The sequence below is a fragment of the Maylandia zebra genome, linkage group LG15 (genome assembly GCF_041146795.1).
Source record: "Maylandia zebra isolate NMK-2024a linkage group LG15, Mzebra_GT3a, whole genome shotgun sequence".
Lineage (NCBI taxonomy): Eukaryota > Metazoa > Chordata > Actinopteri > Cichliformes > Cichlidae > Maylandia > Maylandia zebra.
Genome location: NC_135181.1, coordinates 827937 through 851823, shown reverse-complemented (window position 1 = coordinate 851823; position 23887 = coordinate 827937). Strand labels below are relative to the sequence as shown.

The following is a 23887-nucleotide window of genomic DNA, read 5'->3' as shown; positions in this document are numbered from 1 at the left end:
GTTTCCCTTTGTGTAATTTCCATACTTGGCCACTAGATGTCCCTGTAAACCACAGAATCATCAGCTGATAGCTCCTTCACACACAAACTACTGCAGTACTACAAGATGAATATGCTATCAGGGCTGATATAGGCTGTAAATTATTCTGTTAGCAACGCAGTCTGAGCCAGCTGTGGTCAGCACTGTTGCCTCACAGCAAGAAGGTCCTGAGTTCAATTCCACCATCAGGCCGCAGTCTTTCTGTGTGGAGTTTGCGTGTTCTCCCCGGGTACTCTGGCTTCCTCCCACAGTCCAAAGACATGCAGATAGTGGAGTTAGCTTAACTGGAAACGCTAAATTTCCCATAGTTATGACTGTGTGTACCCCGCCTCTTGCCCTGGGATAGCTGTCCCTGAAAAGGACAAGCAGATGAGAATCGATGGTTAGTTTGTAGATGATCGTTCCTTGTTGACATGATTACAGATTAATGCCAAATACTGTGCTGAGGTGTTTGGTAGTGAACTAGTGAAAATAACAGGCATCAAAATTTGAAGGTTAACAAATACCAACGACGACACAGATGGTCTTTTAAATGAAATGTTCTTTTGTGGACGTGGCAGTACTACAAAGATTGTTTTTCATGCACTTTGCTGCTTTTATTACAGTTTTTGGTTTTTGAGGTATGCCAGTTACATGAGACTGAAAATCTGTGCCAACAGGTAAATGGGAAATTGGCAGTTAGTTGAAATAATCATCAGTATGTATGGAGGAGGTCAGAGGTCACCAGTGTGCGTCTACAGCCAACAGAGTGAAGGCTCTGTCGTGGTTTGGGGCTGTTTCCACCAGCGGGGTCGGAGATCTTGTCAAACTTTAAAGAAGCATCATAACAGAAAAGTATATATATATATTCATATATAGTATAAATACTTAGTACATATCCACCATATAATAACATCTGGGATATTTGATGGGTGATGACTTTTCAGCATGACAATCGTCCCAAACACACGGCCAGTGCAGTAAAAGCATATCTGCATAGAAACACACAGTCTATGATGAACTGGCCTCAGCATTACTGCAGCAGTGAAGTAGAAAACAAAAGGCAGCAAACATCCGAGCGTGTGGTTTGGTGTGAGTTCAGGAACTCTGACAGGAGCGAGGAGCTTCCTGGAAGTTACGTGACAAACACACTCTCTGAACTCAGTGAAGTCATGGTGTCGGCGTCATGTAAGCAGTCTTAAATTTATAATTAGAGCGTGATATTGTGACTAATAATGTTTGGTGGAGGTTAGAGGAAAGTACTGTAAACACTGGATCACAGCTGAAATTCACTTATGACCTAAAGTCTTACATTTGAATCCACAGCAGAAATGAATTCATAAACAAGCACTTGCAGCAAACACAGTAGCACAAAAGTCCATATCCATGTGACACAGAGGTCATTTCTGAAAAGCCCAGAGGGGCTGGATGGAGACACGTGCCCTGCTGCCCTTCCTCATAACCAGTATCCTGATAGCCAGTTAAAAAAGCATGTTAGGAAAGTTGGTTATCAAGCCAATAGTTTGGAGTTTGGTAGTAAAACTAATATTACTCACTTTTAATTTTCCTAAAACTAGATATGCTGATATATGCTGATACGCCATCACCCGAACATGGCTGCAGCTAAAGTTTCTAAAAGTGAGCAAAGCTGGGTTAGTAGAATAGCAGAAAGCCAGAAGAATAAGATGCGTATTCTAATGAAGCCTTTATTGAGGACATTGGTTTCCTGCGCTGTGACATAATTAATTGTTCAGGGTCGTCAGCTGTGCACGTCTTCATGGGCAGCGATGACTGCGCCAGCAGAGGAAGACGTTTGGCCACAAGCCGCTGCATGTAGCAGGAGCCAAAAAGAGGTGAAGCTCTAGGTGGACCATTACTGTCTGACTTAAACTATTAAGTCTGAGTAGCAGTGTTTTTATTGAAGGTGAAGCTGGGCCTTGGCAAAGCAAATACACTGCACACAGGGATTTCCCACTGAAATGCCTCCTTTTCCACACTTGGCCCACATCACAGCAGTGTGAAGTGAAACCTGAGTACTTTTCTAATTACGATGAAGGTGTGGTGCTGATGGAGCAAACGCAGTCGCCTATATAAATGTTATATAGTGAACGTGTGGTGAAAATGTCTATTGATGTCCTGGAGTGAATGTTTGGTGAGTTCAGCTTTAGAAACACACACATCTCCTTTCAAGATAGTCTGAATTACATTCAGTGCAATGAGATTTTGCCGCCTTGCAGTGAAGCAGAGACAGATTTAGGACACGATCAGTGGATCAGCTGAGCTTGAATACCGCTGTGCTGAGGAGGCAAGCAGAGGTGAATACAAACCAGCTCTTTGATGACTCTGGTTGTTTTAACATTTCACTGTTAAGGCATTGTTTATATTTGAATTGTTCCTTTTATTTATAACTGAAATAATCCTAAAAAATAAAAGTTTAAAAAGTTTGCTAACTTTGCCACAAAACAAGTCTTTGTCCCTGGAATTTCTGGTACCATGTTTCCCGTTTGCCACAGATCATTCACAATTTAAATGAGATTAAAAACGAGAGTGGGTGGATGGAGCTGGCAGCTCTGAAGTGGAAAAGGAGAATGGTGGTCGGGACAGAGGATGTACCCGTGGAGGTACAGGTGAGAGGGGAGTGAGTTTAACACAGTTTTGAAGGGTGAGAGGATTCCTGATGAATCGACAGGAAGTGTTCTGGGACAGATTTTCAGGAAAAAAGCTGAATTGGCTGGCTGAACGGGTGCAGCCATAAAGGACTCAAATTTGATTCTCTGCACATACAAAAACCTGGGCTGGATGAGCTGCTCGATCACTGATGTTCTACTTTTAAAATAGAAAAATGATAAAGCTTAATTTGAATCCTGGTTCAGTTCTTAATTCCCAGTTGAACCCAAATTCCTAATTAATTTGTCCTAATTTAATTAAATGTTATCCTGAAGGTTTTTAGTCAGCGAGTTGACAGCTGAGTTCGTCCTCTCTGGGAGGAAACCCTGTACACGAAATATATACACAACCTATTGTACTGATCAACCCTCAGACTGTAAAAGCTCAGACGTGTTTTTAGAGGATTTCTTTCTGTAGACTGAGTGCACACACGCACTGTAGGATGATTTTTAGGAATCATCCACATCTCAAATGTATCTTTGAGGCCTCCTAACGACACGAAGGGCAGGTGGAAATGCTGATTTGATTTGTTTACTCCATTTGGTGGTTGGCTGCAGTAACACACACAGCAAAAATACATAAAAATAAGCATAACAGTGTAGAAGAGATAAAGATTTAAAAAGTGAACTTCAGTGCCAATTAAAACTAAAATATCCATTAAAATCATTGTCTCAACTCAGGCCATAAAACACGAGCTTTTGCAGCCTAAAATAACAGCGTTCAAGTCCTTTTTATGGCCTCAAATACAGCCAGTGAGAGCTGATCCTTCAGGTTTTATTGGAAGTGATGAAGGAGGAAGGAGCTGCAAATTTGAATGCTATTTCTCCAAATTCACTCCAAGTCTTTTTTGGCTTAGATACCCCCCCCCCCAAAAAAAAAAACTGGCCATGGACTATTTTTAGCATCCTCAAGCCTGCATGTATGCTTCATAACGAGCTGGTCTGTGCATGCTCAGCATGTGCACACAAAAAGCTGAACTATTAGCACAGAAGAGTCAACCAGGGCCTCACCCTACCATCATCAATACGACACTGAGCCTTCACCCAGCTGAACAAGGACGATTTATGGACGCTCACAAAGGCCAAGCGACTAAAGCTACAGCTAGCCAGAGCTCAGAGCCTCGGTATGAGCGAAGGGTCAAAGCAGTTAAAGAAAAACTGAAAAGAGAAATGGGTGAAGTTATAAACAGCCTGGAAAACGATGTAATCAGTCTGTTGCACCTGCGTATGTTTGGTATGCCAGGTAAAGGTGAGTGTCCAACAACTGGCTGTCATTGAAGAAAATTACAATGCTACATTTCAGAAAAGCCCCCCCCCACACACACACACACACTTGAGTTAAAGCTCAAAAAAAATCTGTTTCAGCAGGTCACACTTAGAAAAATGACAGTTGGTGCAAAAGTACGATGTGACGGGCTTTTTCATCCGTAGTTTGCAAACTGGTGCAGGAGCCTGTTTGAGTACGCGGCATCTCTGCAGGCTGTAGCAGAAGCCCCCCCGTGCTGTACCTGCTGTAACTAGGTCAGCCTTTTCAGCAGCTGTCGCTGTTTCGATCACAGCCAGAGACACAGGCCTTAATGAAACTATCTCATTATGTTGTTTAGACCTCCATCTACTCTGAGTGGAATATGATGAGTCATCTGTAGGGCTTCATCACTTCCCACTGCTCATTACTCCCTTTGACACCTCATCTCTCCTTCTTCCTCCAGTTCTGTCTCTCTTCCTTCTTTTCCTCCCCTAATATGATTTTGTATTTCTTCAGAAATGCCTTCCTACTTTTCCTCTCTCCTCTCCCACCTGCCTCTCCTTCCTTAAATCGCCTTTCTTTCATGTCCTATCTCTCTTCATGTCTTGCTCAGTGTACCACTTTCCCTTCATATGTAACTTCCCTATCACTTGCACCAGTTATCTGCATCTGCTCATCTTTCCCCCCACAGCGACCCTTAAGTTTCCTTTCTTATCATCTACATACCTCTTTGCTTCCGTACTCCAACCCTGTTTCCTCCACAGATCTAGGACAGTGCTTATGGCGAGCTCAGCAGCTTCTTCTCAGTACTCAAGCTCCTCTGTAAGAGCTTACATTGTGGTTCATGGTCATCCTCATCCTGGGCAGGAAACTCTTCCTTGTGGAACCTAAACCAGCCTCCCAGTGTCTGCTGTGGCATTTGCTGTCCACAGCACGTAATCTCTGGTCCTTTGGTGGGAGATGATTTGATGCAGCTAATGCTTAGAGAGGTAAGATGGTAATGCTAAATTAAAAACATGGATGAATGTGACGGGTGTGTGTGTGTGTGTGTGTGTAGCTGAAGAGCGATGCTGTTTGTGTTATATACAGGGTGGGCCGTTTGTATGGATCCACCGTAATAACATGGGAATGGTTGGTGATATTAAAGTCCTGTTTGTGGCACATTAGTATATGTGAGGGGGCAAACTCCTCAAGATGGGTGGTGACCATGGTGGCCATGTAGAAGTCGGCAACTTTTGTTTTGTCATTAGGAAGAGGGCCATGTGACACATCAAACTTCTTGGTAATGTCACAAGAAAAACAATGGTGTGCTTGGTTTCAACGTAACTTTCTACACAGTGCTCCAAATTAATATGCAAATTGTGTTTAAGTGTCATAAAGATTAAATAAGTTGTTTTTCAATTACATCCATGGATGGAATTGTGTCTCAGGACTCTTTGTATCACTGAAATCAGTCTCGGACACCTGTGATCATTTGTTTGCCAGGTGAGCCCTTAATTAAAGTTAAAACCACCATTTTCAAGCAATATAGGAAGGAAAAATGATCTCTGCTGCTGAGAAGCGTGAAATAGTTGAATGTCTTGGACATGTAATGAAAACCTTAGATATTTCATGAAAACTTAAGTGTGATCACCATAATGTTAAGAGATTTGTAGCTGAGTCACAGCACACACGGGTTCGTGCAGATAAAGGCGCAAAGGAGCAGCTGCTAAAAGACCATAACAAAGCAGCAAACACATATTTGAAGCTGCTGGTGACTCTTGGTGGCGCTGTCACTTGGTGTTCACTTCCTGTTCCTGCTCAAACACAGTGGTGTTTCTGAGTAGCTTATCTGCTTAGCAATTTAATTAAAAACTGTAAGATAACTTCTTTTCTCATAGTATAATCTTCACGTGCTTCATCCGAAGCACACTCTCTGTGTACTCACTACCTAACTTATAGCCAGTTCGGGGATGACTTCAAACACATGGGTCCTCTGTCGGACTATAGGAAAACCTGGACATTTTCATCAATCTCGAAAGTCCCCCCGGACGCCCCCCGGACATGTCCACTTTTTAAAGTGGACATGTCCGGGGAAAAGAGGACGGTTGGTCACCCTAGTATTGTTAGGAGAGACGGCATCCATCCCACTTTGGATGGAGCAGCTCTCATTTCTAGAAATATGGACAAATTTATTAAACCCCCCAAAATATGACTATCCAGAGTTGGAACCAGCAACAGTCTTACACGCCTCTCTGCAGCTTCTCTCCTCCTGCTACCCCCCAAAACCCCATCTCCATAGAGATAGATTTCTCAGACTTTTTATCTGATTTATAAAATAATTATTGTGGGTGATTTTAACATCCATGTAGATGCTAAAAGTGACAGCCTCAACATGGCATTTAATCTGTTATTAGACTCAATTGGCTTCTCTCAAAATGTAAAAGAACCCACCCACCACTTTAATCACACTCTAGATCTTGTTTTAACATATGGCATAGAAACTGAACATTTAACAGTGTTTCCTGAAAACCCTCTCCTGTCTGATCATTTCCTGATAACATTTACATTTACAATAATTGATTACACAGCGGTGGAGAGTAGACGTTTATCAAAGTAGATGTCTTTCTGAAAGCGCTGTAACTAAGTTTAAGAATATAATCCACCCACTGTTATCATCTTCAATGCCCTGTACCAACATAGAGCAGAGCAGCTATCTGAACGCTACCCCAACAGAGGTCGATTATCTTGTTAATAATTTCACCTCCTCACTACGTACGACTCTGGATACTGTAGCTCCGGTGAAAACTAAGGTCTCTAATCAGAAGTACCTGACTCCGTGGTATAATTCTCAAACACGTACCCTAAAGCAGATGACTCGTAATCTGGAGAGGAAATGGCGTGTCACAAATTTAGAGGATCATCATTTAGCCTGGAGAAATAGTTTGCTTCTTTATAAGAAAGCCCTCTGCAAAGCCAGAACATCTTACTATTCATCACTGATTGAAGAAAATAAGAACAACCCCAGGTTTCTCTTCAGCTCTGTAGCCAGGCTGACAAACAGTCAGAGCTCTGTTGAGCCAACCATCCCTTTAACGTTAACTAGTAATGACTTCATGAACTTCTTCACAAATAAAATTTTTATCATTAGAGAAAAAATTACCAGTAATCATCCCATAGATGTAATATTATCTACAGCTACTCTTAGTACCATTGATGTTAAGTTAGACTCTTTTTCTCTAATTGATCTTTCTGAGTTAACTTCAATAATTACTTCCTCCAAACCATCAACGTGTCTTTTAGACCCCATTCCTACAAAACTGCTCAAAGAAGTCCTGCCATTAATTAATGCTTCGATCTTAAATATGATCAACCTATCTCTAATAATCAGCTATGTACCACAGGCCTTCAAGCTGGCTGTAGTTAAACCTTTACTCAAAAAGCATCTCTAGACCCAGCAGTCTTAGCTAATTATAGGCCAATCTCCAACCTTCCTTTATATCAAACATCCTTGAAAGAGTAGTTGTCAAACAGCTAACAGATCATCTGCAGAGGTTTATTTGAAGAGTTTCAGTCAGGTTTCAGAGCTCATCACAGCACAGAAACAGCTTTAGTGAAGGTTACAAATGATCTTCTTATGGCCTCTGACAGTGGACTCATCTCTGTGCTTGTCCTGCTAGACCTCAGTGCAGCGTTCGATACTGTCGACCATAATATCCTATTAGAGCGATTAGAACATGCTGTAGGTATTACAGGTACTGTGCTGCAGTGGTTTGTATCATATCTATCTAATAGACTCCAGTTTGTGCATGTAAATGGAGAGTCCTCTTCACACACTGAGGTTAATTATGGAGTTCCACAGGGTTCAGTGCTAGGACCAATTCTGTTTACATTATACATGCTTCCCTTAGGCAGCATCATTAGAAGACATAGCATACATTTACACTGCTATGCAGATGACACCCAGCTCTATCTGTCCATGAAGCCAGATAACACACACCAATGAGTTAAACTGCAGGAATGTCTTAAAGACGTAAAGACCTGGATGGCCGCTAACTTTCTGCTTCTTAATTCAGATAAAACTGAGGTTATTGTACTCGGCCCTGAAAATCTTAGAAATATGGTATCTAAGCAGATTCTTACTCTGGATGGCATTACCTTGGCCTCCAGTAACGCGGTGAGGAACCTTGGAGTCATTTTTGACCAGGACGTGTCCTTCAACGCACATATTAAACAAATATGTAAGACTGCTTTCTTCCATGTGTGCAACATCTCTAAAGTTAGAAATATCCTGTCTCAGAGTGACGCTGAAAAACTAGTTCATGCATTTATTACTTCCAGGCTGGACGACTGTAATTCATTATTATCAGGAAGTCCTAAAAACTCCCTGAAAATCCTTCAGCTGATCCAAAATGCTGCAGCAAGAGTGCTGACAGGGACTAGAAAGAGAGAGCATATTTCTCCTGTTTTGGCTTCCCTTCATTGGCTTCCTGTTAAATCCAGAAATTTTCTAACAGTCCAGTTCACTGATGAGTGCAGTGCAACCCTGGATGGTCCAGATGGATGCAGTGGTGGATGGTTGGTGGACGGCCACCATGTCCCAACAAGGCTGCGTCGTCAGCAAGGAGGTGGTATAGTCATGTTTTGGGCCGGAATCACGGGGAGAGAGCTGGTCGGCCCCTTTAGGGTCCCTGAAGGTGTGAAAATGACCTCTGCAAAGTATGTGGAGTTTCTGACTGACCACTTTCTTCCATGGTAGAAAGAGAAGAACTGTGCCTTCCGCAACAAAACCATTTTCATGCAAGACAATGCACCATCTCATGCTACAATACCTCTGCATCATTGGCTGCTATCGGCATAAAAGGAGAGAAACTCATGGTGTGGTCCACATTTTTCCCTGACCTCAATCCTACTGAGAACCTTTGGAGGATCCTCAAGCAAAAAAATATGAGGGTGGGAGGCAGTTCACATCCAAACAGCAGCTCTGGGAGGCAGCTCTGACATCCTGCAAACACATGATAGGGCACATGGAGTGGGGGGGGGTGCTGTTGCAACTATAATAAATAAGCTTATATAATAAATACAGTTTAAAGAGTTAGGGATGTTGGTTGCATTAAAGTATACATAGAAAAACAGTTAAACTTTATACTTAAAATGTAATGTCCATGGGTGTTGGCAGTGCAGTTATCCTCCAATCAGGGTGGAGGTAGGGCATGTTTGACAGCCTGCGGGTAAACACTTCTGTTGAGTCTGTTTGTCTTCGACGTGATGGCCCTGCAGCGTTTACCAGAGGGAGGTGAGTGTCCAGGGTGCGAGGGGCCCTTGATGATGATGCTGGCTTTCTGCTGAAGTCTGCCAGTATAAATGTCTCTGAGGGGGGTTAGTGAGGTGCCGATTGCCCGCTCTGCTGCCCTCACCACCTCTTGTCCTCCGCGGTGCAGCAGTTGAACCAGAGTGTGCGGCAGTAGGTCAGAAGGCTCTCGATGGTGGAGAGGTAGAAGTTTACTAGCAGTCTCTGGGGTATTTGGGCCTGACGTAGTTCCCTGAGGAAGTACAGCCTTTGTTGTGCTTTTCCTGCCTGGTGGGAAATGTTTGTGGACCAGGTAAGGCCGGCCGAGATGTGGACTCCGGGGAACTTAAAGCTTTCTACCATTTCTACCTCCTCCATCAATGTAGAGGGTAGAGTGCTCAGATCACTTTGTTCTAGGACTGGGCGATATGACCCAAAAGTCATATCTCGATATTCTTTAGCTGGATGGCGATATACGATAAATATATCTCGACATTTTTTAAAGCCATAAAGTAAGAACAAAAAAAGAGTTCTTAGTCAAAGCTGTGTCCCAGATCTCACACAGGCACTTTTATTAACATACAGCGTAGATGTACATGAAACAATTTCTCAGAAATAAATTATCAGCATTTATTAAATAATGATGCTCCATAAATAAAATAAAACAATGTTGTTTTTGTGCATAACAAAAAGCTCACAATTGTGCAGTTAAAATGTAAACTAACAGACGCTGAGCATAATAACAAAGACTTCACAGCTGCTCTGTTCCCAACTTCTACTGCGTGACTGACAGCCTGGAGTTTGAAGTCCTCTTCGTAACTGTGTCTCTTACAGGTGCCATTTGTGGTCCTTATACGCACACAATACGGTAATATTGCAGCACTAAAATAGTAATCTCCAAATGCTTTCTTTTTACCGACCAGCTCCTCTTTGATAGCTGCCGTGTCCGTCCCGTCCTGAATATAAAAATATATCGATATATTTAAAAACTCGATATATCGCCCAGTCCTAGTTTGTTCTTCTGGAGTCGATTACCATCTCCTTGGTCTTGGCTGTGTTCAGATGCAGGTTGTTGTCGTCGCACCATCGCTTCAGATGCTGAACCTCCTCTCTGTAGCTGAATCATCGCTGTTGTCGATCAGTCCTATGACGGTGGGGTCGTCAGCAAATTATATAATGGTGTTACTGGTGTGGATTGGAGAACAGTCATGGGTGAAAAGTGAGTATAAGAGGGGACTGAGGACACACCCCTGTGGGACACCTAATTCAGAATGAGGGTGGAGGAGGTGTGCTCTCCCATTCTGATGTTCTGGGGTCTGTTGCTCAGGAAGTCCAGTATCCAGCTGCACTGTGAGCTGCTGAGTCATGGGTTGCTTAGTTTTTTAACCAGTCTGTGGGGTCTGTGGTCCACAAACAGCATTCTCACATAGGAGTTACTAATGTCCAGGTGTGTGAGGGTTGAGTGAAGAGCTGTTAATGTGGTGTCCTCTGTATGGCTTACTTTAATATTTAATATATTTAATATTTAATATAACTTACTTTAATATTTGATTTAATATTTGATTTACACAGGCGACCGAAGAATTTTCTTGATGGTGGAGTGGATGTTTGTCAGAAACAGTTCTGTCATGATCCTGGGTCCTTTTGACCCAGCGTTTTGTGTTTTCTCTTCGCGATTTTGGTTCTGTTCTCTAATTGGTGTTTACCCTGTTCCCCCCCCCCCGTGTGTTCCTGTTTTATTGTGAAGGTCTGCGTCTTATGTGAGTGTTTTCAGTTTGCCTCCCTGGTCTCGTCATGTTAATCACTCCCAGCTGTGTCTCCCACCTGTGTGTAATCTCCCTGTGTTCTCTGAGTGTATTTAAGTTGTATTTTCTGTCTTGGCAATCGCTGGTTCGTCTGTGTTGTTTCCCCTCGCTCTCCCTGTATGTATTTCTCCGGACCTCCCTGCATCCTCATTCTGGTTTGTCTTATTAGTTTACCCAGTTTAGGTTTCCGGTTTCATGTTTTGTCGCCACCGCTGTTTGTACTCACATCCCTGTAAATAAACACTCATCTGCACCAGAGCTGCTGCATTTTGGGTCCTATTTCATATTCCACACGGCTTGCCCCGGCAAACCGTGACAAGTTCCTTTCTTCTCTTGGTGAAATGAACTCCGTTGGGTATAAAAATTCAGTTGTGGAAAAATCTCAAGCATGGATGTTAATCACAAAGCAGTCGACAGCCTTTCTAATGCTGGAGTTGACCATCTTCCCGTCCTTATTGATCGTCCCTGCGCTTCCATATCGCCACAATCGACTCTCGTTGACTGATAAATGTGCAGCTGTCATTGAGACTGTTATATGTCAACTCTGTGTGCTGTTGCATCAATTCCTTCTTAATGATTCCTTCTTTGAGGCGGATCATGTAGCAGTAGTTGCAGGTAGTTTGTAGTTGTTAGCTAACTACTAGCTGATTTTGCACTCCACCCCCTTGTCCAAGAATAGGTACTTCCTGGCTTCAAACAACTTTTGAGGTTAACAAAGAGTCCAAAATGAGTAGGTGAAATTATAGTCACTACATTCATGTTATCTCTACAGTCTATGGACATCTCCCAGTGGTTGGTGGAACTGTTGTGAAGCCTTAGGCTGAACTTTTTGGCCCTCACCATCTTGGTTTTTAGAAGAAAAAGTGATTTTATCCGGTTGTTCAGTGATGACGTGACGAATCTTACTTCCGGGCCTAAAGTAGTCTGCGTTTAATATGGCTTTTGTGTTGTTAACATGTTTAATGTTTTGTATTTTCTTCTATTTAATCTCAAAAAGCTCCTAAAACAGTCAGTGATCACTGTTGACCTCCCTCGGCTTTTATTACCGCTAATCATTTATTTAAGCTCAGTTTTTAAAACCTTAGGATGTAACTACAGCCCAGCCCATGCAGCAGTATATGAATGACTAACCTCGTATTGTGGATGGATTATCTCAGTTGTTCTCCTGGCTGAAGTTTGGTCCTTTTACAGCATCCTGCCATGCAATTACATTTGTTCCTGACCACCGAGAACACTCACGTTAACTTTTATCGAGTGGAAAAAAAGTTAGCTTGTTTATATTATGCTAACATAGCTGTGTCGCTAGCGGTCACGTAGCACATCATTATATACCAGCTAGCCCAACTTCAGTAACCCTACAAACATCACTGCTGTTTAGTTTTCTGTCTTCATTTATGCTGGAAGTGATAACAGAGCTGTACGTTTTAATTTGTTTCCAAAACCCCGCAGTCAGGACATGCTATATTGTATTTAGATAGAAGCTAGCGAGCTAACTCCCTGCTAACTTCTAACTCCGTTAAATGTCATAAATTCCGTTTTCATGGATGCCTGGATGTTAAACTCAATTGTTACACCTGGTAGAGCAGAACGCTGATCATTTTATTAAAGATGAAAGACTTTAGACAGTTTTTCAACTCTCAGTAATGCCATAGTGATCGTTTGATATATGGACCTGCAGCGGAGTTTAGGTCCAGACACGGCTAGTGACGTCAGACTGAACAACCGGATAAAATTAACATCATGTTGGACTGAAGAAGATATGAGATTTTGATTGAGACTTAAAATTTCTTTGGAAAATGAGGATATTAATCAATGAGGTGACTCATCAAGTCCCATTTGTGGTTTCTGTGCTTCCACTTGCTGCAACAGCTCCTTGTGTCAGGGAGCAGCTGCTAGAGAAAGGTAGTCTCTTTGTCATGACAGTTTTCAAGCTTAACCTGATTCCAACCACCATAAGTTACATTTTCTGCTCATTAGTGATTTAAAACATGTGTGAGGGACCAAGCAGCTAAAGCAGAGAAGACACAGGAAGAAATGTCTTCATAATGGGCTTTAAAAAAAAAAAAAAAAATTATTTTAACCCCCAAATAAAGTTCAAAAGGACAGAGTTCAACATGTAATCAAAATGTAATTAGCAGACCCATAAAAGATGTCAAATAAATATAATTACAAAAGGTGATTTCCAGAAAGTGGACACAAAAAAACAAACAAACACCAATACTAAGCACAAAATGACATAAGGAAACCTAAAACACCCCCGTTTCTGACATGCACATGGTTGAGTCCAGACAGGAAGCAGCCACGCCCCAAACCAGAGAAAGAGAAACATAATTCATATAACAAAAACCCCACACAATACTAATATGTGTGCTTCATAATATCAGTGTTATCAGTGAAAACATTAATGAATTCTATTAGTGAAATAACTGTAAACCAAACTAATGAAATGAGTGAATGCACTGGTTTTACCCATGTGTGGCTGATGCCATCATGTCAAGGCTAAAACGGTCTTAAATTTGGCAGTCAGTGCAACCAAGACTGCTTTACCGGAGAGCGGTATGACCTCCAGGTGTACATTACTGAAGCCCATTCCATAAAGCCTCGACACACAGTTTTATTTGTCATTTGTGATTTTAGAGGATGTTTGGGCACAGCAGATGTCAGCTGGCCTTTTATGCACCGTGGCCTGCTGCTGCTTTGTGGCTGAAATGCTTCCAGTTTGCAGTAGGTGCATGATTTTATACAACCTGCGGTAATGAGACTGAACACAGCTGGATTCAAAGGTTAGGAGGTGTGGTCCAGTCCTGCGGACAGTCTAAACTTGTTTCTTAGCACCGCCTCATCATTGCAGGAATGGTTTGAATCTGCTGGTAATCAGATAAAGTTGCCCAGCTGTCAGTCAGAGTGTGAGTGGTTTGTGTGAGTCTTTGTAACTCTCTGTGACCAATTCAGTATCCATATTGAAGGCTTTTCACCTTTGATGTTTTTCTGATGTCAGGGAACCTCTGACTTTTTGTTGGGTGGGCTAATGGACACTCCAGGAAACACGATCCACACAGGCCCCCACCCACTGAGCCCAGCTGTACCTTTACCAACAAGGACCTCTTGTGTCTGCATTGTAATGCTAGTGCATGAGCTTGATTTACAGCAGCGTTGCTTCATATGCTCTTCTGCTTTGTGAAGTAAAGCCTAAAGTGTCACCTTGATGAAGTTCCTGGTATAGCCTGTGCTGGCTCCTTTTTAAACTGTAAGAGCTTACTGTGACTCAAGCACACACAAAACAGGAACAAGCTTATCAGACTGATGTTATTACACTTTTCTTTTCATTATGAGCTGAGCCACCTGCTGCTTCCATTTACTAGTCTGTGTATTTGGTTGGGTGGTGTGGATGACTTGCACTAAACCACTTAAACCAAACCCTTCTGCACCAGCAGGTGTCACTGTTTCCCTTGTCTCATCCGCGACAAATATTTACACTGACACAGCCCAACGTGACAGTAGAGGTCATTTCATGCCTTTGAGGATACAGAGACAGTGTTCGGCCTCCATTTAAAGACTGTGGGTGTGCTACTAAAATGAGTCACAGTCACAAGGAGGCTTATGTGAGGTAGAAGATATCTTTGATCTAAAATAAGATGTTGAGTCTAAAGTGTGCTCCTACCTTTTTTATTTTACTCCTTCAGCTAATTGCGAGTCCTCCCTCTGGCCTGTTCCTCCCTCCCCTCAGCTGTCAGCATCTCCCCATTAAATCAGCTCTAGCTGTGCTCGCACATGCAAACAGAAAGCTGCTTTTAAGCCTGTGTGTGCAGTGGAAACTGTCCACTGACAGAACACATCAGGCGGAGGTTTCCACGTTAAATAGCTCCAGCGTGCAGTGTGATGAGAAACAGGAGGGATGGATGGGGTGTTATAAGAAGGTGAGCAAGAGGGAGAGATTGCAGTGTTTTCCCTCTGCGTAGCAGCGAGCAGCCCCACCCCTTTGGACTGCCTCTGCACGTCTCTGCTCCGCCATTGTAGCTGCACGGATATTCGTGTCATGTCCCTCACTTCGCTCCCTATCTGCTTCAACTCCCAGATTCTGTTTTGCACAGTCATGGCTGTAATATTCATTTATTCTCCTTTACATGTATGGACTGGTAATAATGGTAATAAAAATAGAAGCAGCAAAGCGCATGAAAAACAATCTTTGTACTACTGCCACACAATAAAGAGAATTTTATTTTTATTTAAAAGGTCATCTGTGTCTTATTTTAAAAATAATGTTGAAGTGGAATGATAGAGAAATACAGATAACTTAATTAAAACAATGTTGGAAAAATGCAGAGAAACTCGTTGCCTCTTTGTTATGATTCCAACCTTTAAGGAATATTCAATCATTTACTAAAAGTAGTTGTACTACTTTGTTTAAAAAACCCTGACAATCAGAAGAACCCCTATGATTAACCACTTGGTGACCGTGGGAAAGAAAAACTGCTTTTTAATGGGAAGTAACCCTCAGAACAAGGTTCAGGGAGGGGCGGCCCTCTGCTGCAACCATTTGGGGTGATGGAAGGAAGACAGGACAAAAGACACACTGTGGAAGAGAGCCAGAGATTAATTATATCTCATGATTAAACACAGGGTAGCGTATAAACACATAGTGAGTGAAAAGAGGTGTGAGAAGGAGAAACACCCAGTGCATCATGGGAATCCCCCAGCAGCCTACACATATTGCAGCATGACTAAGAGAGGATTGAGGGTCACCTGGTCCAGCCCTAACTATATGCTTTAGCAAAGAGGAAAGTTTGAAGCCTAATCTTAAAAGTTTAGAGTCTAGGTCTCCAAACTCCATACTGGGAGCAGGTTCCACAGAAGAGTGGCTGAAGGCTCTGCCTCCCATTCTAGGTTTAAATATCCTCAGAACAACAAGCCTGCAGCCTGAGATTGAAGTGCTTTATTGGGACGATGTGGTAATATGAGGTTTTTAAGATAAGAGTGATTCTGATCATTCAAGACCTCACAAGTAAGACGAAGGATTTGAAATTCAACTCTGGTTTCAACAGGGAGACAATGAAAAGAAGCGAGTATATGCTCGCTTTCTAGTCCCAGTCAATACAGAATCTTGGATAAATTGGGGAGTTTTGGGGACAAGTCTGCACTAGAAATAACAAATGCATGAACTAGTTTTCAGAATAATTTTGAGACAGGAATTGCACAAATGCAAGAAAGCAGTCCTACATATTTTTAATATGCACACTGAAGGTCACAGGACATCATATTTCTAAGCTTTTCAGAGCCGAGTACAATAACCTCAGTTTGATCTGAATTAAGAAGCAGAAAGTTAGCGGCCATCCAGGTCTTTATGTCTTTAAGACATTCCTGCAGTTTAACTCATTGGTGTGTGTTATCTGGCTTCATGGACAGATAGAGCTGGGTGTCATCTGCATAGCAGTGTAAATGTATGCTATGTCTTCTAATGATGCTGCCTAAGGGAAGCATGTATAGTGTACACAGAATTGGTCCTAGCACTCTGCACTTCTGTTTTAACTTAAAATATTGAAAAGTTCTCCAGAGTGGGGATTGGTTAAGTGGAAACTATAAACTGCCCATAGGTGTGGATGTGAGTGAGAATGGTCTCTGGCCATTTTCCTCTGCGTTTTGGCCTCCTGTCCACACTGAGACGCAGATTTTGGTCAAGGAAAACTGAGCTTTTTGAAAACGCTCTCCAAAGCGGATACATTTGAAAATGCAGTTTTCGTGTCACAGTGTGGACAGCCTAACCGCAGGCTTTCGGAAACAATGACACATTTGAGTCATATGATGCAGTCATGTGACCAATTAAACTAAGATAGCGGAGGGCATTATACAGCAGCTGTTTTGTTTGTTCTCAATTTTGTTAAAGATTAATATCAGTCTGTACGTGCTCCAAAAAGCTTTTCTTCAAATTCTTTAATTCTCACTCGCTTTTGCAACTTTGTACTTTTGTGTTACTCGCAGCAACAACCTCATTGTTAGTCCACTTAAAAAACTTTTCCTCGACATTTTGTCGCCACGTTTCAAAGAGCTGGAAAGTAAATAAACAGCAGACAGAAATAAGGGCAGATCGAATTGTCTTATGTTTCACGCATGCGCAGGACAGGAACATTTCAGCGTGGATGAACAAGTGTTCGGAAACTATTGGAAACTATAGTATGGATGCGGAGCGTTTTTAGATGAAAACACTGTTTTCAAATTTGGTGTAGACGTAGCCTCTGTCTGTGTGTTAGCCCTGTGACAGAGTGGCGACCTGTCCAGGGCCAACCCTGCCTCTCGCCCTAAGACAGCTGGGATAGGCTCCAGCTGCCCCCTGCGACCCTCAAAGGGATGATCCAAGGAATGGGTGGATGGAAAAGTTCTTTCTTCCCACCTACCACCAACTGTTTGCTCTTTGGTAATCATCTGATTTTTAGGGCCTAATACTGTAGGGTCCTTAACTGACAGTACAAAGCACCCAGAGGTGACTGTTATTGTGATTTGGTGATATATAAATAAAATGAAATTGATATTTGATGCCAAATTTGATACCATGATGTTACCATGATATTATGAAACAACAATTTTTCAGTATGCTATAATATACAGTCTCTAATCCTGGTATCTGTGTATGTGAATAAGTTAACTCTGAAGAGACACAAACAGGAATTCTACACATGCCAGAGTTTTGTTTTTCGAAGACTTCAAAGGCTTTTAAATGGATAATCTTTTACATGTTTCTATGACATAGTGAAGAATGTATAATCCGATTGTTAAGTGATGACGTGACGAATCCTACTTCCGGGTCTAAAGTAGTCTGCCTTTAATATGGCTTTTGTGTTGTTAACATGTTTAATGTTTTGTATTTTCTTCTATTTAATCTCAAAAAGCTCCTAAAACAGTCAGTGATCACTGTTGACCTCCCTCGGCTTTTATTACCACTAATCATTTATTGAAGCTCAGTTTTTAAAACCTTAGGATGTAACTACAGCCCAGCCCATGCAGCAGTATATGAATGACTAACCTCGTATTGTGGATGGATTATCTCAGTTGTTCTCCTGGCTGAAGTTTGGTCCTTTTACAGCATCCTGCCATGCGATTACATTTGTTCCTGACCACCGAGAACACTCACGTTAACTTTTATCCAGTGGAAAAAAAGTTAGCTTGTTTATATTATGCTAACATAGCTGTGTCGCTAGCGGTCACGTAGCACATCATTATATAGCAGCTAGCCCAACTTCAGTAACCCTACAAACGTCACTGCTGTTTAGTTTCCTGTCTTCATTTATGCTGGAAGTGATAACAGAGCTGTACGTTTTAATTTGTTTCCAAAACCCTGCAGTCAGGACATGCTATATTGTATTTAGATAGAAGCTAGCGAGCTAACTCCCTGCTAACTTCTAACTTCATTAAATGTCATAAATTCCGTTTTCATGGATGCCTGGATGTTAAACTCAATTGTTACACCTGGTAGAGCAGAACGCTGATCATTTTATTAAAGATGAAAGACTTTAGACAGTTTTTCAACTCTCAGTAATGCCATAGTGATCGTTTGATATATGGACCTGCAGCGGAGTTTAGACCCAGACACGGCTAGTGACGTCAGACTGAACAACCGGATAGGAATGTAACCATGTGTGTGTGTGTGTGCTTGTCTGTGTGTGAGCGTGTGTGTGTGAGCGTGTGTGTGTGAGCGTGTCTGTGTGTTACAGGACACTGTTATTCCTGCAGGGTGTAGTTGCTGACTCTGACAAAACCAAATCCTAGTCTGTGTCAGTGACTGGCAGAGAGATGGGGCAGCTGTCTTCACACAGCTCGGCAGCAGGATAAGAGTAGTGATCAAAGAGAGGCTAGTGGAGAATATATTAAAATAAAGGGGGTGGGGGAGGGGGGTGTCTTAGGGCACGGAGGGGGTGGAGTTGAGTAGACTGGAGAGCGAGCGAGGTAGGGGTAGTGTGACAAATAAGGCTGTGAAGGAGTGGACGTGTGGAAAACGAGGCATGCTGCTTGTGCTCGGGGGATTGCCTGCAGCCAGATACAGTATGTGCACAAGTCTCAGTGCAGACACAAGTTTTAATGACCAAAACTCAACTTCAGGACAGAAAACATTCATAGACAACAATGTGTTCTTATCTATACATGAAGAGGATGCCGTTCATAGGTGCAGATTGCAGTACTTGCTTAGGACACTTTGTCAGTGTACAGGTTGAAATGTACAGGTTGAAGTGCCTGAACTCAAAAATTAACACCTCGACTCAAAACCAACTGATAATAATTTTGTGAAACAGTTTTTCTGACTGTAGTTCTTGTGAGAGTAGGGAACAGCTGGAAGACAGCGGCTGCTGTAGGACAAAGATGCTTTAGTTTGTCAAGAGAGAGCCATGAAAACCACTACAACGGGTGTATTTCTACTACTGTTTGGACTGGATCTGATCCTGAGTTTTTCTCCTGGGGCGGATCCAGTCGAAGGTAGGTCCATTTTTAACTCAAATGCTAATAATGAGTGAGAAGCGTCCACCTTGATTTACCTTGGAAGAGGCTGTAAAAGTTTGTGAAAGGGCTCCGATACAGGTCAGGGAGTCAGAGATGTTCACTCCTGTGTACAGTGACGTCTGTACTGAGATGATGTTGGTAAGTGCTGCTGTTAGCCGCTGTTTGCCGCTGTTAGTCGCTATTAGCCGCTATTAGCCTCTGTTAGCTGCTGTTAGCCTCTGTTAGTGAAACTGCCTTTGAAATCGATGCAACTTTGTTGGACTGTTTAGTGAATAAACTCATATAATGTGTAATCAAACTGTCTATCAGAGGTAAAGCGAGATTTTTAGGACACTTGCACCTAACTAACATTAGCCTATAATCAGCTGTTGCTGTTGTTTAGCCAGCTTGTTGTCAGCTGTCTAGCGATGGATGGACTGTGTGTCTAATCTACTGACAGTTATCGTAGATTAGTCAAGCAGTATTGCAGGTTGTGGCAATACTGGTAATAAATGAGCATGTTTATGAGATGAGGATGACATTTTATTGTCAGTGGTGTTGTCTCTGTTCTTCACACATTCATTTCTTTCATGAGGGGGAGCCCTTGATAAAACATAGGTACAATCCTTCACATCTTAAGTCGGGAGGTGCAGGTATGAATTTTATGGCCCTCTGGAGCACATACATACCTACAGGTTCTCTTCTCCTCCACTGGTGTCTAGCCACATACATTAGATGCCAGGAGTGGGAAGGGAGGTCTCCCTCCTGGGCACTATATTAAAATATAGTGGGGGCACATGGCAGCTTCCACAAACCTGCTCCTGTTAATCAATAATAAGTTTATGAGAATGCATTAGTTTGTTGGAATATGTATTTACACACTATTTTATTTGTTTATTGTTTATTCATAAGTACAGTATCCTTCTCTCGATAGCCAAAAATCTACTGACTGACTGCTGCATACAATGCATTTTTTTAACGTTACATTTATCATCATGAATCAGAAAACGAATGAATCGAGTGCAAGTTTATATGATGAGGCAGAGTGTGTTGTTACAGTGGCTCCAAAACCCAAACAGTCCGCCGTGTTCCCGTAACATCCTCTGGTCTTTGTCAAGGATGTTTTTATCCTGCTCAATAATGGATGAACCTGAGCCACAGAGGGGGAGAGCGATCCTCCTCTGGAGCAACGCTGCAGCACTAATGCTTCGGAGTACTCTCAGGCCTGGCCCTCCTCTGTAAAAAGCTGTGTACTTTGATCTAAAACTAAAGGAATTTATTTTGATAATCTCTTTCAAAGTATCGTAATAAACACCATTTTTCATTCTTCATTTCTTGGTGTTTTCCCCTCATTTATTCATGTGGAGGGAAAGGATATAATTAGTTACATTTCAGTTCACAAATGCAAAGCACTTGTGAAAAAACCGAGGCTTTAAGTCCCGTCTTCTTTTAGAAGCCTACAGATTGACCCTACACTGATCAGGCTTAACATCATGACTGCTGACAGTTGGTGACATGATGCCTGTTAGTTGGTGGGATATATCAGGGGGGAAGTGAACATTTTGTCCTCAAAGTTGACAAGTTAGAAGCAGGAACACGTATATACTATATATATAATGTTCTTCCTCTACCCCCCCATTTTTGCACATGTCGAGGGGCGTGTCAGGTTACATTTCACTGTGTGTTATACTTGTATAACTATGCATGTGACAAATCAAGAACCTTGAACCTTGAACCTTGTAATAATTGGCAAGCTTCAGGATTTGAGGGAGTTTGACAAGAGCTGAATTGTGATAGCTAGATGACCTGGTCAGAGGATCTCCAAATCAGGCAGTGTGATGCTTTGGTCAATGTTCTGCTGGGAAGCCTGGGGTCCTGCCACTGATGTGGATGTTACTATGACACGTACCACCTACCTAAGCATTGCAGACCATGTACACCCTTTCATGGAAACAATATTGCCTTATGGATGTGGCCTCTTTCAGCAAAGCAAAAAGGGTTCAGGAAGGGTTTGAGGAGCACAACAATGAGCTTGAGGTGTTGAGTTGTCTTCCAAATTCTCCAGTGCTGGAAAAACAAGTCCAATCCATGGAGGCCCCACCTTGCAACTTACAGGACAAGACAATCTTTCACTAAACTCTTGTTACCAGACACCACAGCACACCTTCAGGGGTCTGAAGGAATCGTTTTTTGTTTGTTAAGCCACTTAGAAATAATCTATGAATTATTCAAGTAAAACTACATCAATTTCCTTAGAAAAAAAATAATAATATGGGAAAACTGGATATTAGAGTTAATTTCCCTAAGAAACAGGAACAAATTCTTACACCTGAATTAGAATTAGATTTTGCTTCAAATCATCAGTATATATGGAGGAAGTCAGGACTGAGGTACAGCAGTGAGTGCTACAGCCATCTGTGAAACATGGTGGAGGTTCTGTCACGGTGCTCGTTGAAATCAATGAAAGTTTGAACAAACACCGTGTAAAACCATCAGGAGCATCTGATCCAGACCAAAGGAACATAAATGTTGCTAACCAGATGAAGCCACACATGTTCAAAACACCATTTTAATGCACTTTATTTTTGTGTTTGACTTTTTTAAAGAGAATATTAACACACTGAAAAAGCATTGATGAAAGAACCTTTGGGAACAAATGAAAACTTCTAATCAGACAAGCTAACGTGTGTTTTCAGCAGCCGTACAGCAGGTTGATCCTCCTGATGTCCCAGTAGGACATGCCCTGCCTCTGGCCAATCTGGACGTTGCGGTTGGGGATGGGGGTGATGGTTTCCCTGCCATTGATGGAGAAGGCTGTTCTTTCATAGTGCATTATGGAGGAGTAGTCGTAGGGAGTGTTGAGGTTGTTGGTGTCCTGCTTGTCGAAGTTGTAGGCCATCTGCGGGTCGATGTTCTCCCAGTTGATCCTGACGTAGTAGTCGCGGTCGCTCCTGGTCTGCTCGTGCTGGAAGCCCAGAGCGTGGTTGACCTCGTGCTGGACGACGCCAAAGTAGACGCAGCCCTGCCTGTTGAGAGACAGAACCTGCTTCCCTCCCTGTCTGCCCAGAGGAGAGAAGCATCCGTTCTGGCTCTCGATGCTGATGTAGTCGTTCTGGTCCTTACGGTCGACAAAGCGGACACAGGTCTGGCTGTGGAAGGACCGCAAGGCATTTCTGATCAGCTGCCTTTCCCCGCTGCTGTACTCACTGCTGATGGTGAAGGGAACCGTCACCAGGCCGTTGTTGTCTTTCTGCCACAGGCAGCTCTGGTAACTCTGGCATTTAATGGCATTTCTGCTTTTTGGAAGCAGGATGTCTCCTTCCAGCAGGATCTCGTTGCTGCCATTGTTTGCGGTCAGAATCCTGGTGGTGATATCGACGGTGTGGTCTTCCTCCACCTGGCCCTCTCCTCCTCCTCTTTCCTCCATGAGAGGATGAGCCTGAGAGAGGCCGAGCAGGAGCAGCAGGCTGACAGAGGGACTCATCTTCAGAGTGGGTCTGGTAGCTGTGGAGCTTCTTTGCAGAGCTGCTGTGGAGAGACTCCTCGGAGCTTCGTGTCTGACACAGTTGAGTCGCAGGTCTTTATACTCTCCTCTACAGGTGTGTCTGCAGGAGGATTATGGGCTGGGGTCCACATCGCTGGGCCTGAATAAACCTGAGAAGGGAGGACTGCACAGACAAACCTACTCTTTCAACATGCTGTGTTATGTCAGGGCTGTGGACGGATCAACACAGTTACTTTACTGGGTGGGACTTGTTTAACTACACATTCGAAACTTCTACAACTAAAAAGTCCTCAAATTCTCCATTTGCAACCACCTTTATTTTCACTTTTATTTTGGACAGTCAGAAAATGCATATCTAAAAGTAATCTTTTCTCTTTTCTTCATCTGGCTGCTGTGTTTTTCTTCTCATTGACACAGTTAAAATAGTTTGAATTTGCTGTTCATACCATAAATCATCCCTGTAAAGCCTGAACCTTGAAACAATTCCCAGAAAGAAATAGTTTTGAAAATGGAGAGTTTATTGACATTGTCATATATATATGTATATGTAATATATGTTCTATAAAAATGACTTTATGGAACATGTACGCATTAGAATCACACTACAGACAAAGTGTGAAACTGAAATACAACAAAATGTTATGTTGGTCAGACCAACAATCAAATGGCTGAAAGTACAACTCACTAAAGAAACTTGATGATAACTTCACTCGAGGAAGATTAGTCCAGTTCTCATCTATTTATTTTAGTAAGTAATTGTGGATTTGGTTCATTACAAAGGTTTAGTTTTTTTCTGTTAAACTTGGCTGAAATGCATCATTATTGTAATAATTTAAACATTTTTCTCTTGTTTTCAGAGAAGCTCAGGTTTACCTTTTTTTTCTTCAGTCGTTGAGTCTTTCTGTTCTTCCCTCC

At 42.3% G+C, this 23887-nt stretch overlaps 1 protein-coding gene across 1 annotated transcript; it reads right to left on the bottom strand.

Moving 5' to 3' along the window:
* Nucleotides 1-22030: 22030 nt before the first annotated feature.
* On the bottom strand, nt 22031-23095 carry LOC101472880 (high choriolytic enzyme 1-like). The gene has a single exon (XM_014413428.3). The coding sequence runs from the start codon at nt 22949-22951 to the stop codon at nt 22160-22162; it is 792 nt and encodes a 263-aa protein (XP_014268914.3). The 5' UTR covers nt 22952-23095; the 3' UTR covers nt 22031-22159.
* Nucleotides 23096-23887: the final 792 nt, after the last annotated feature.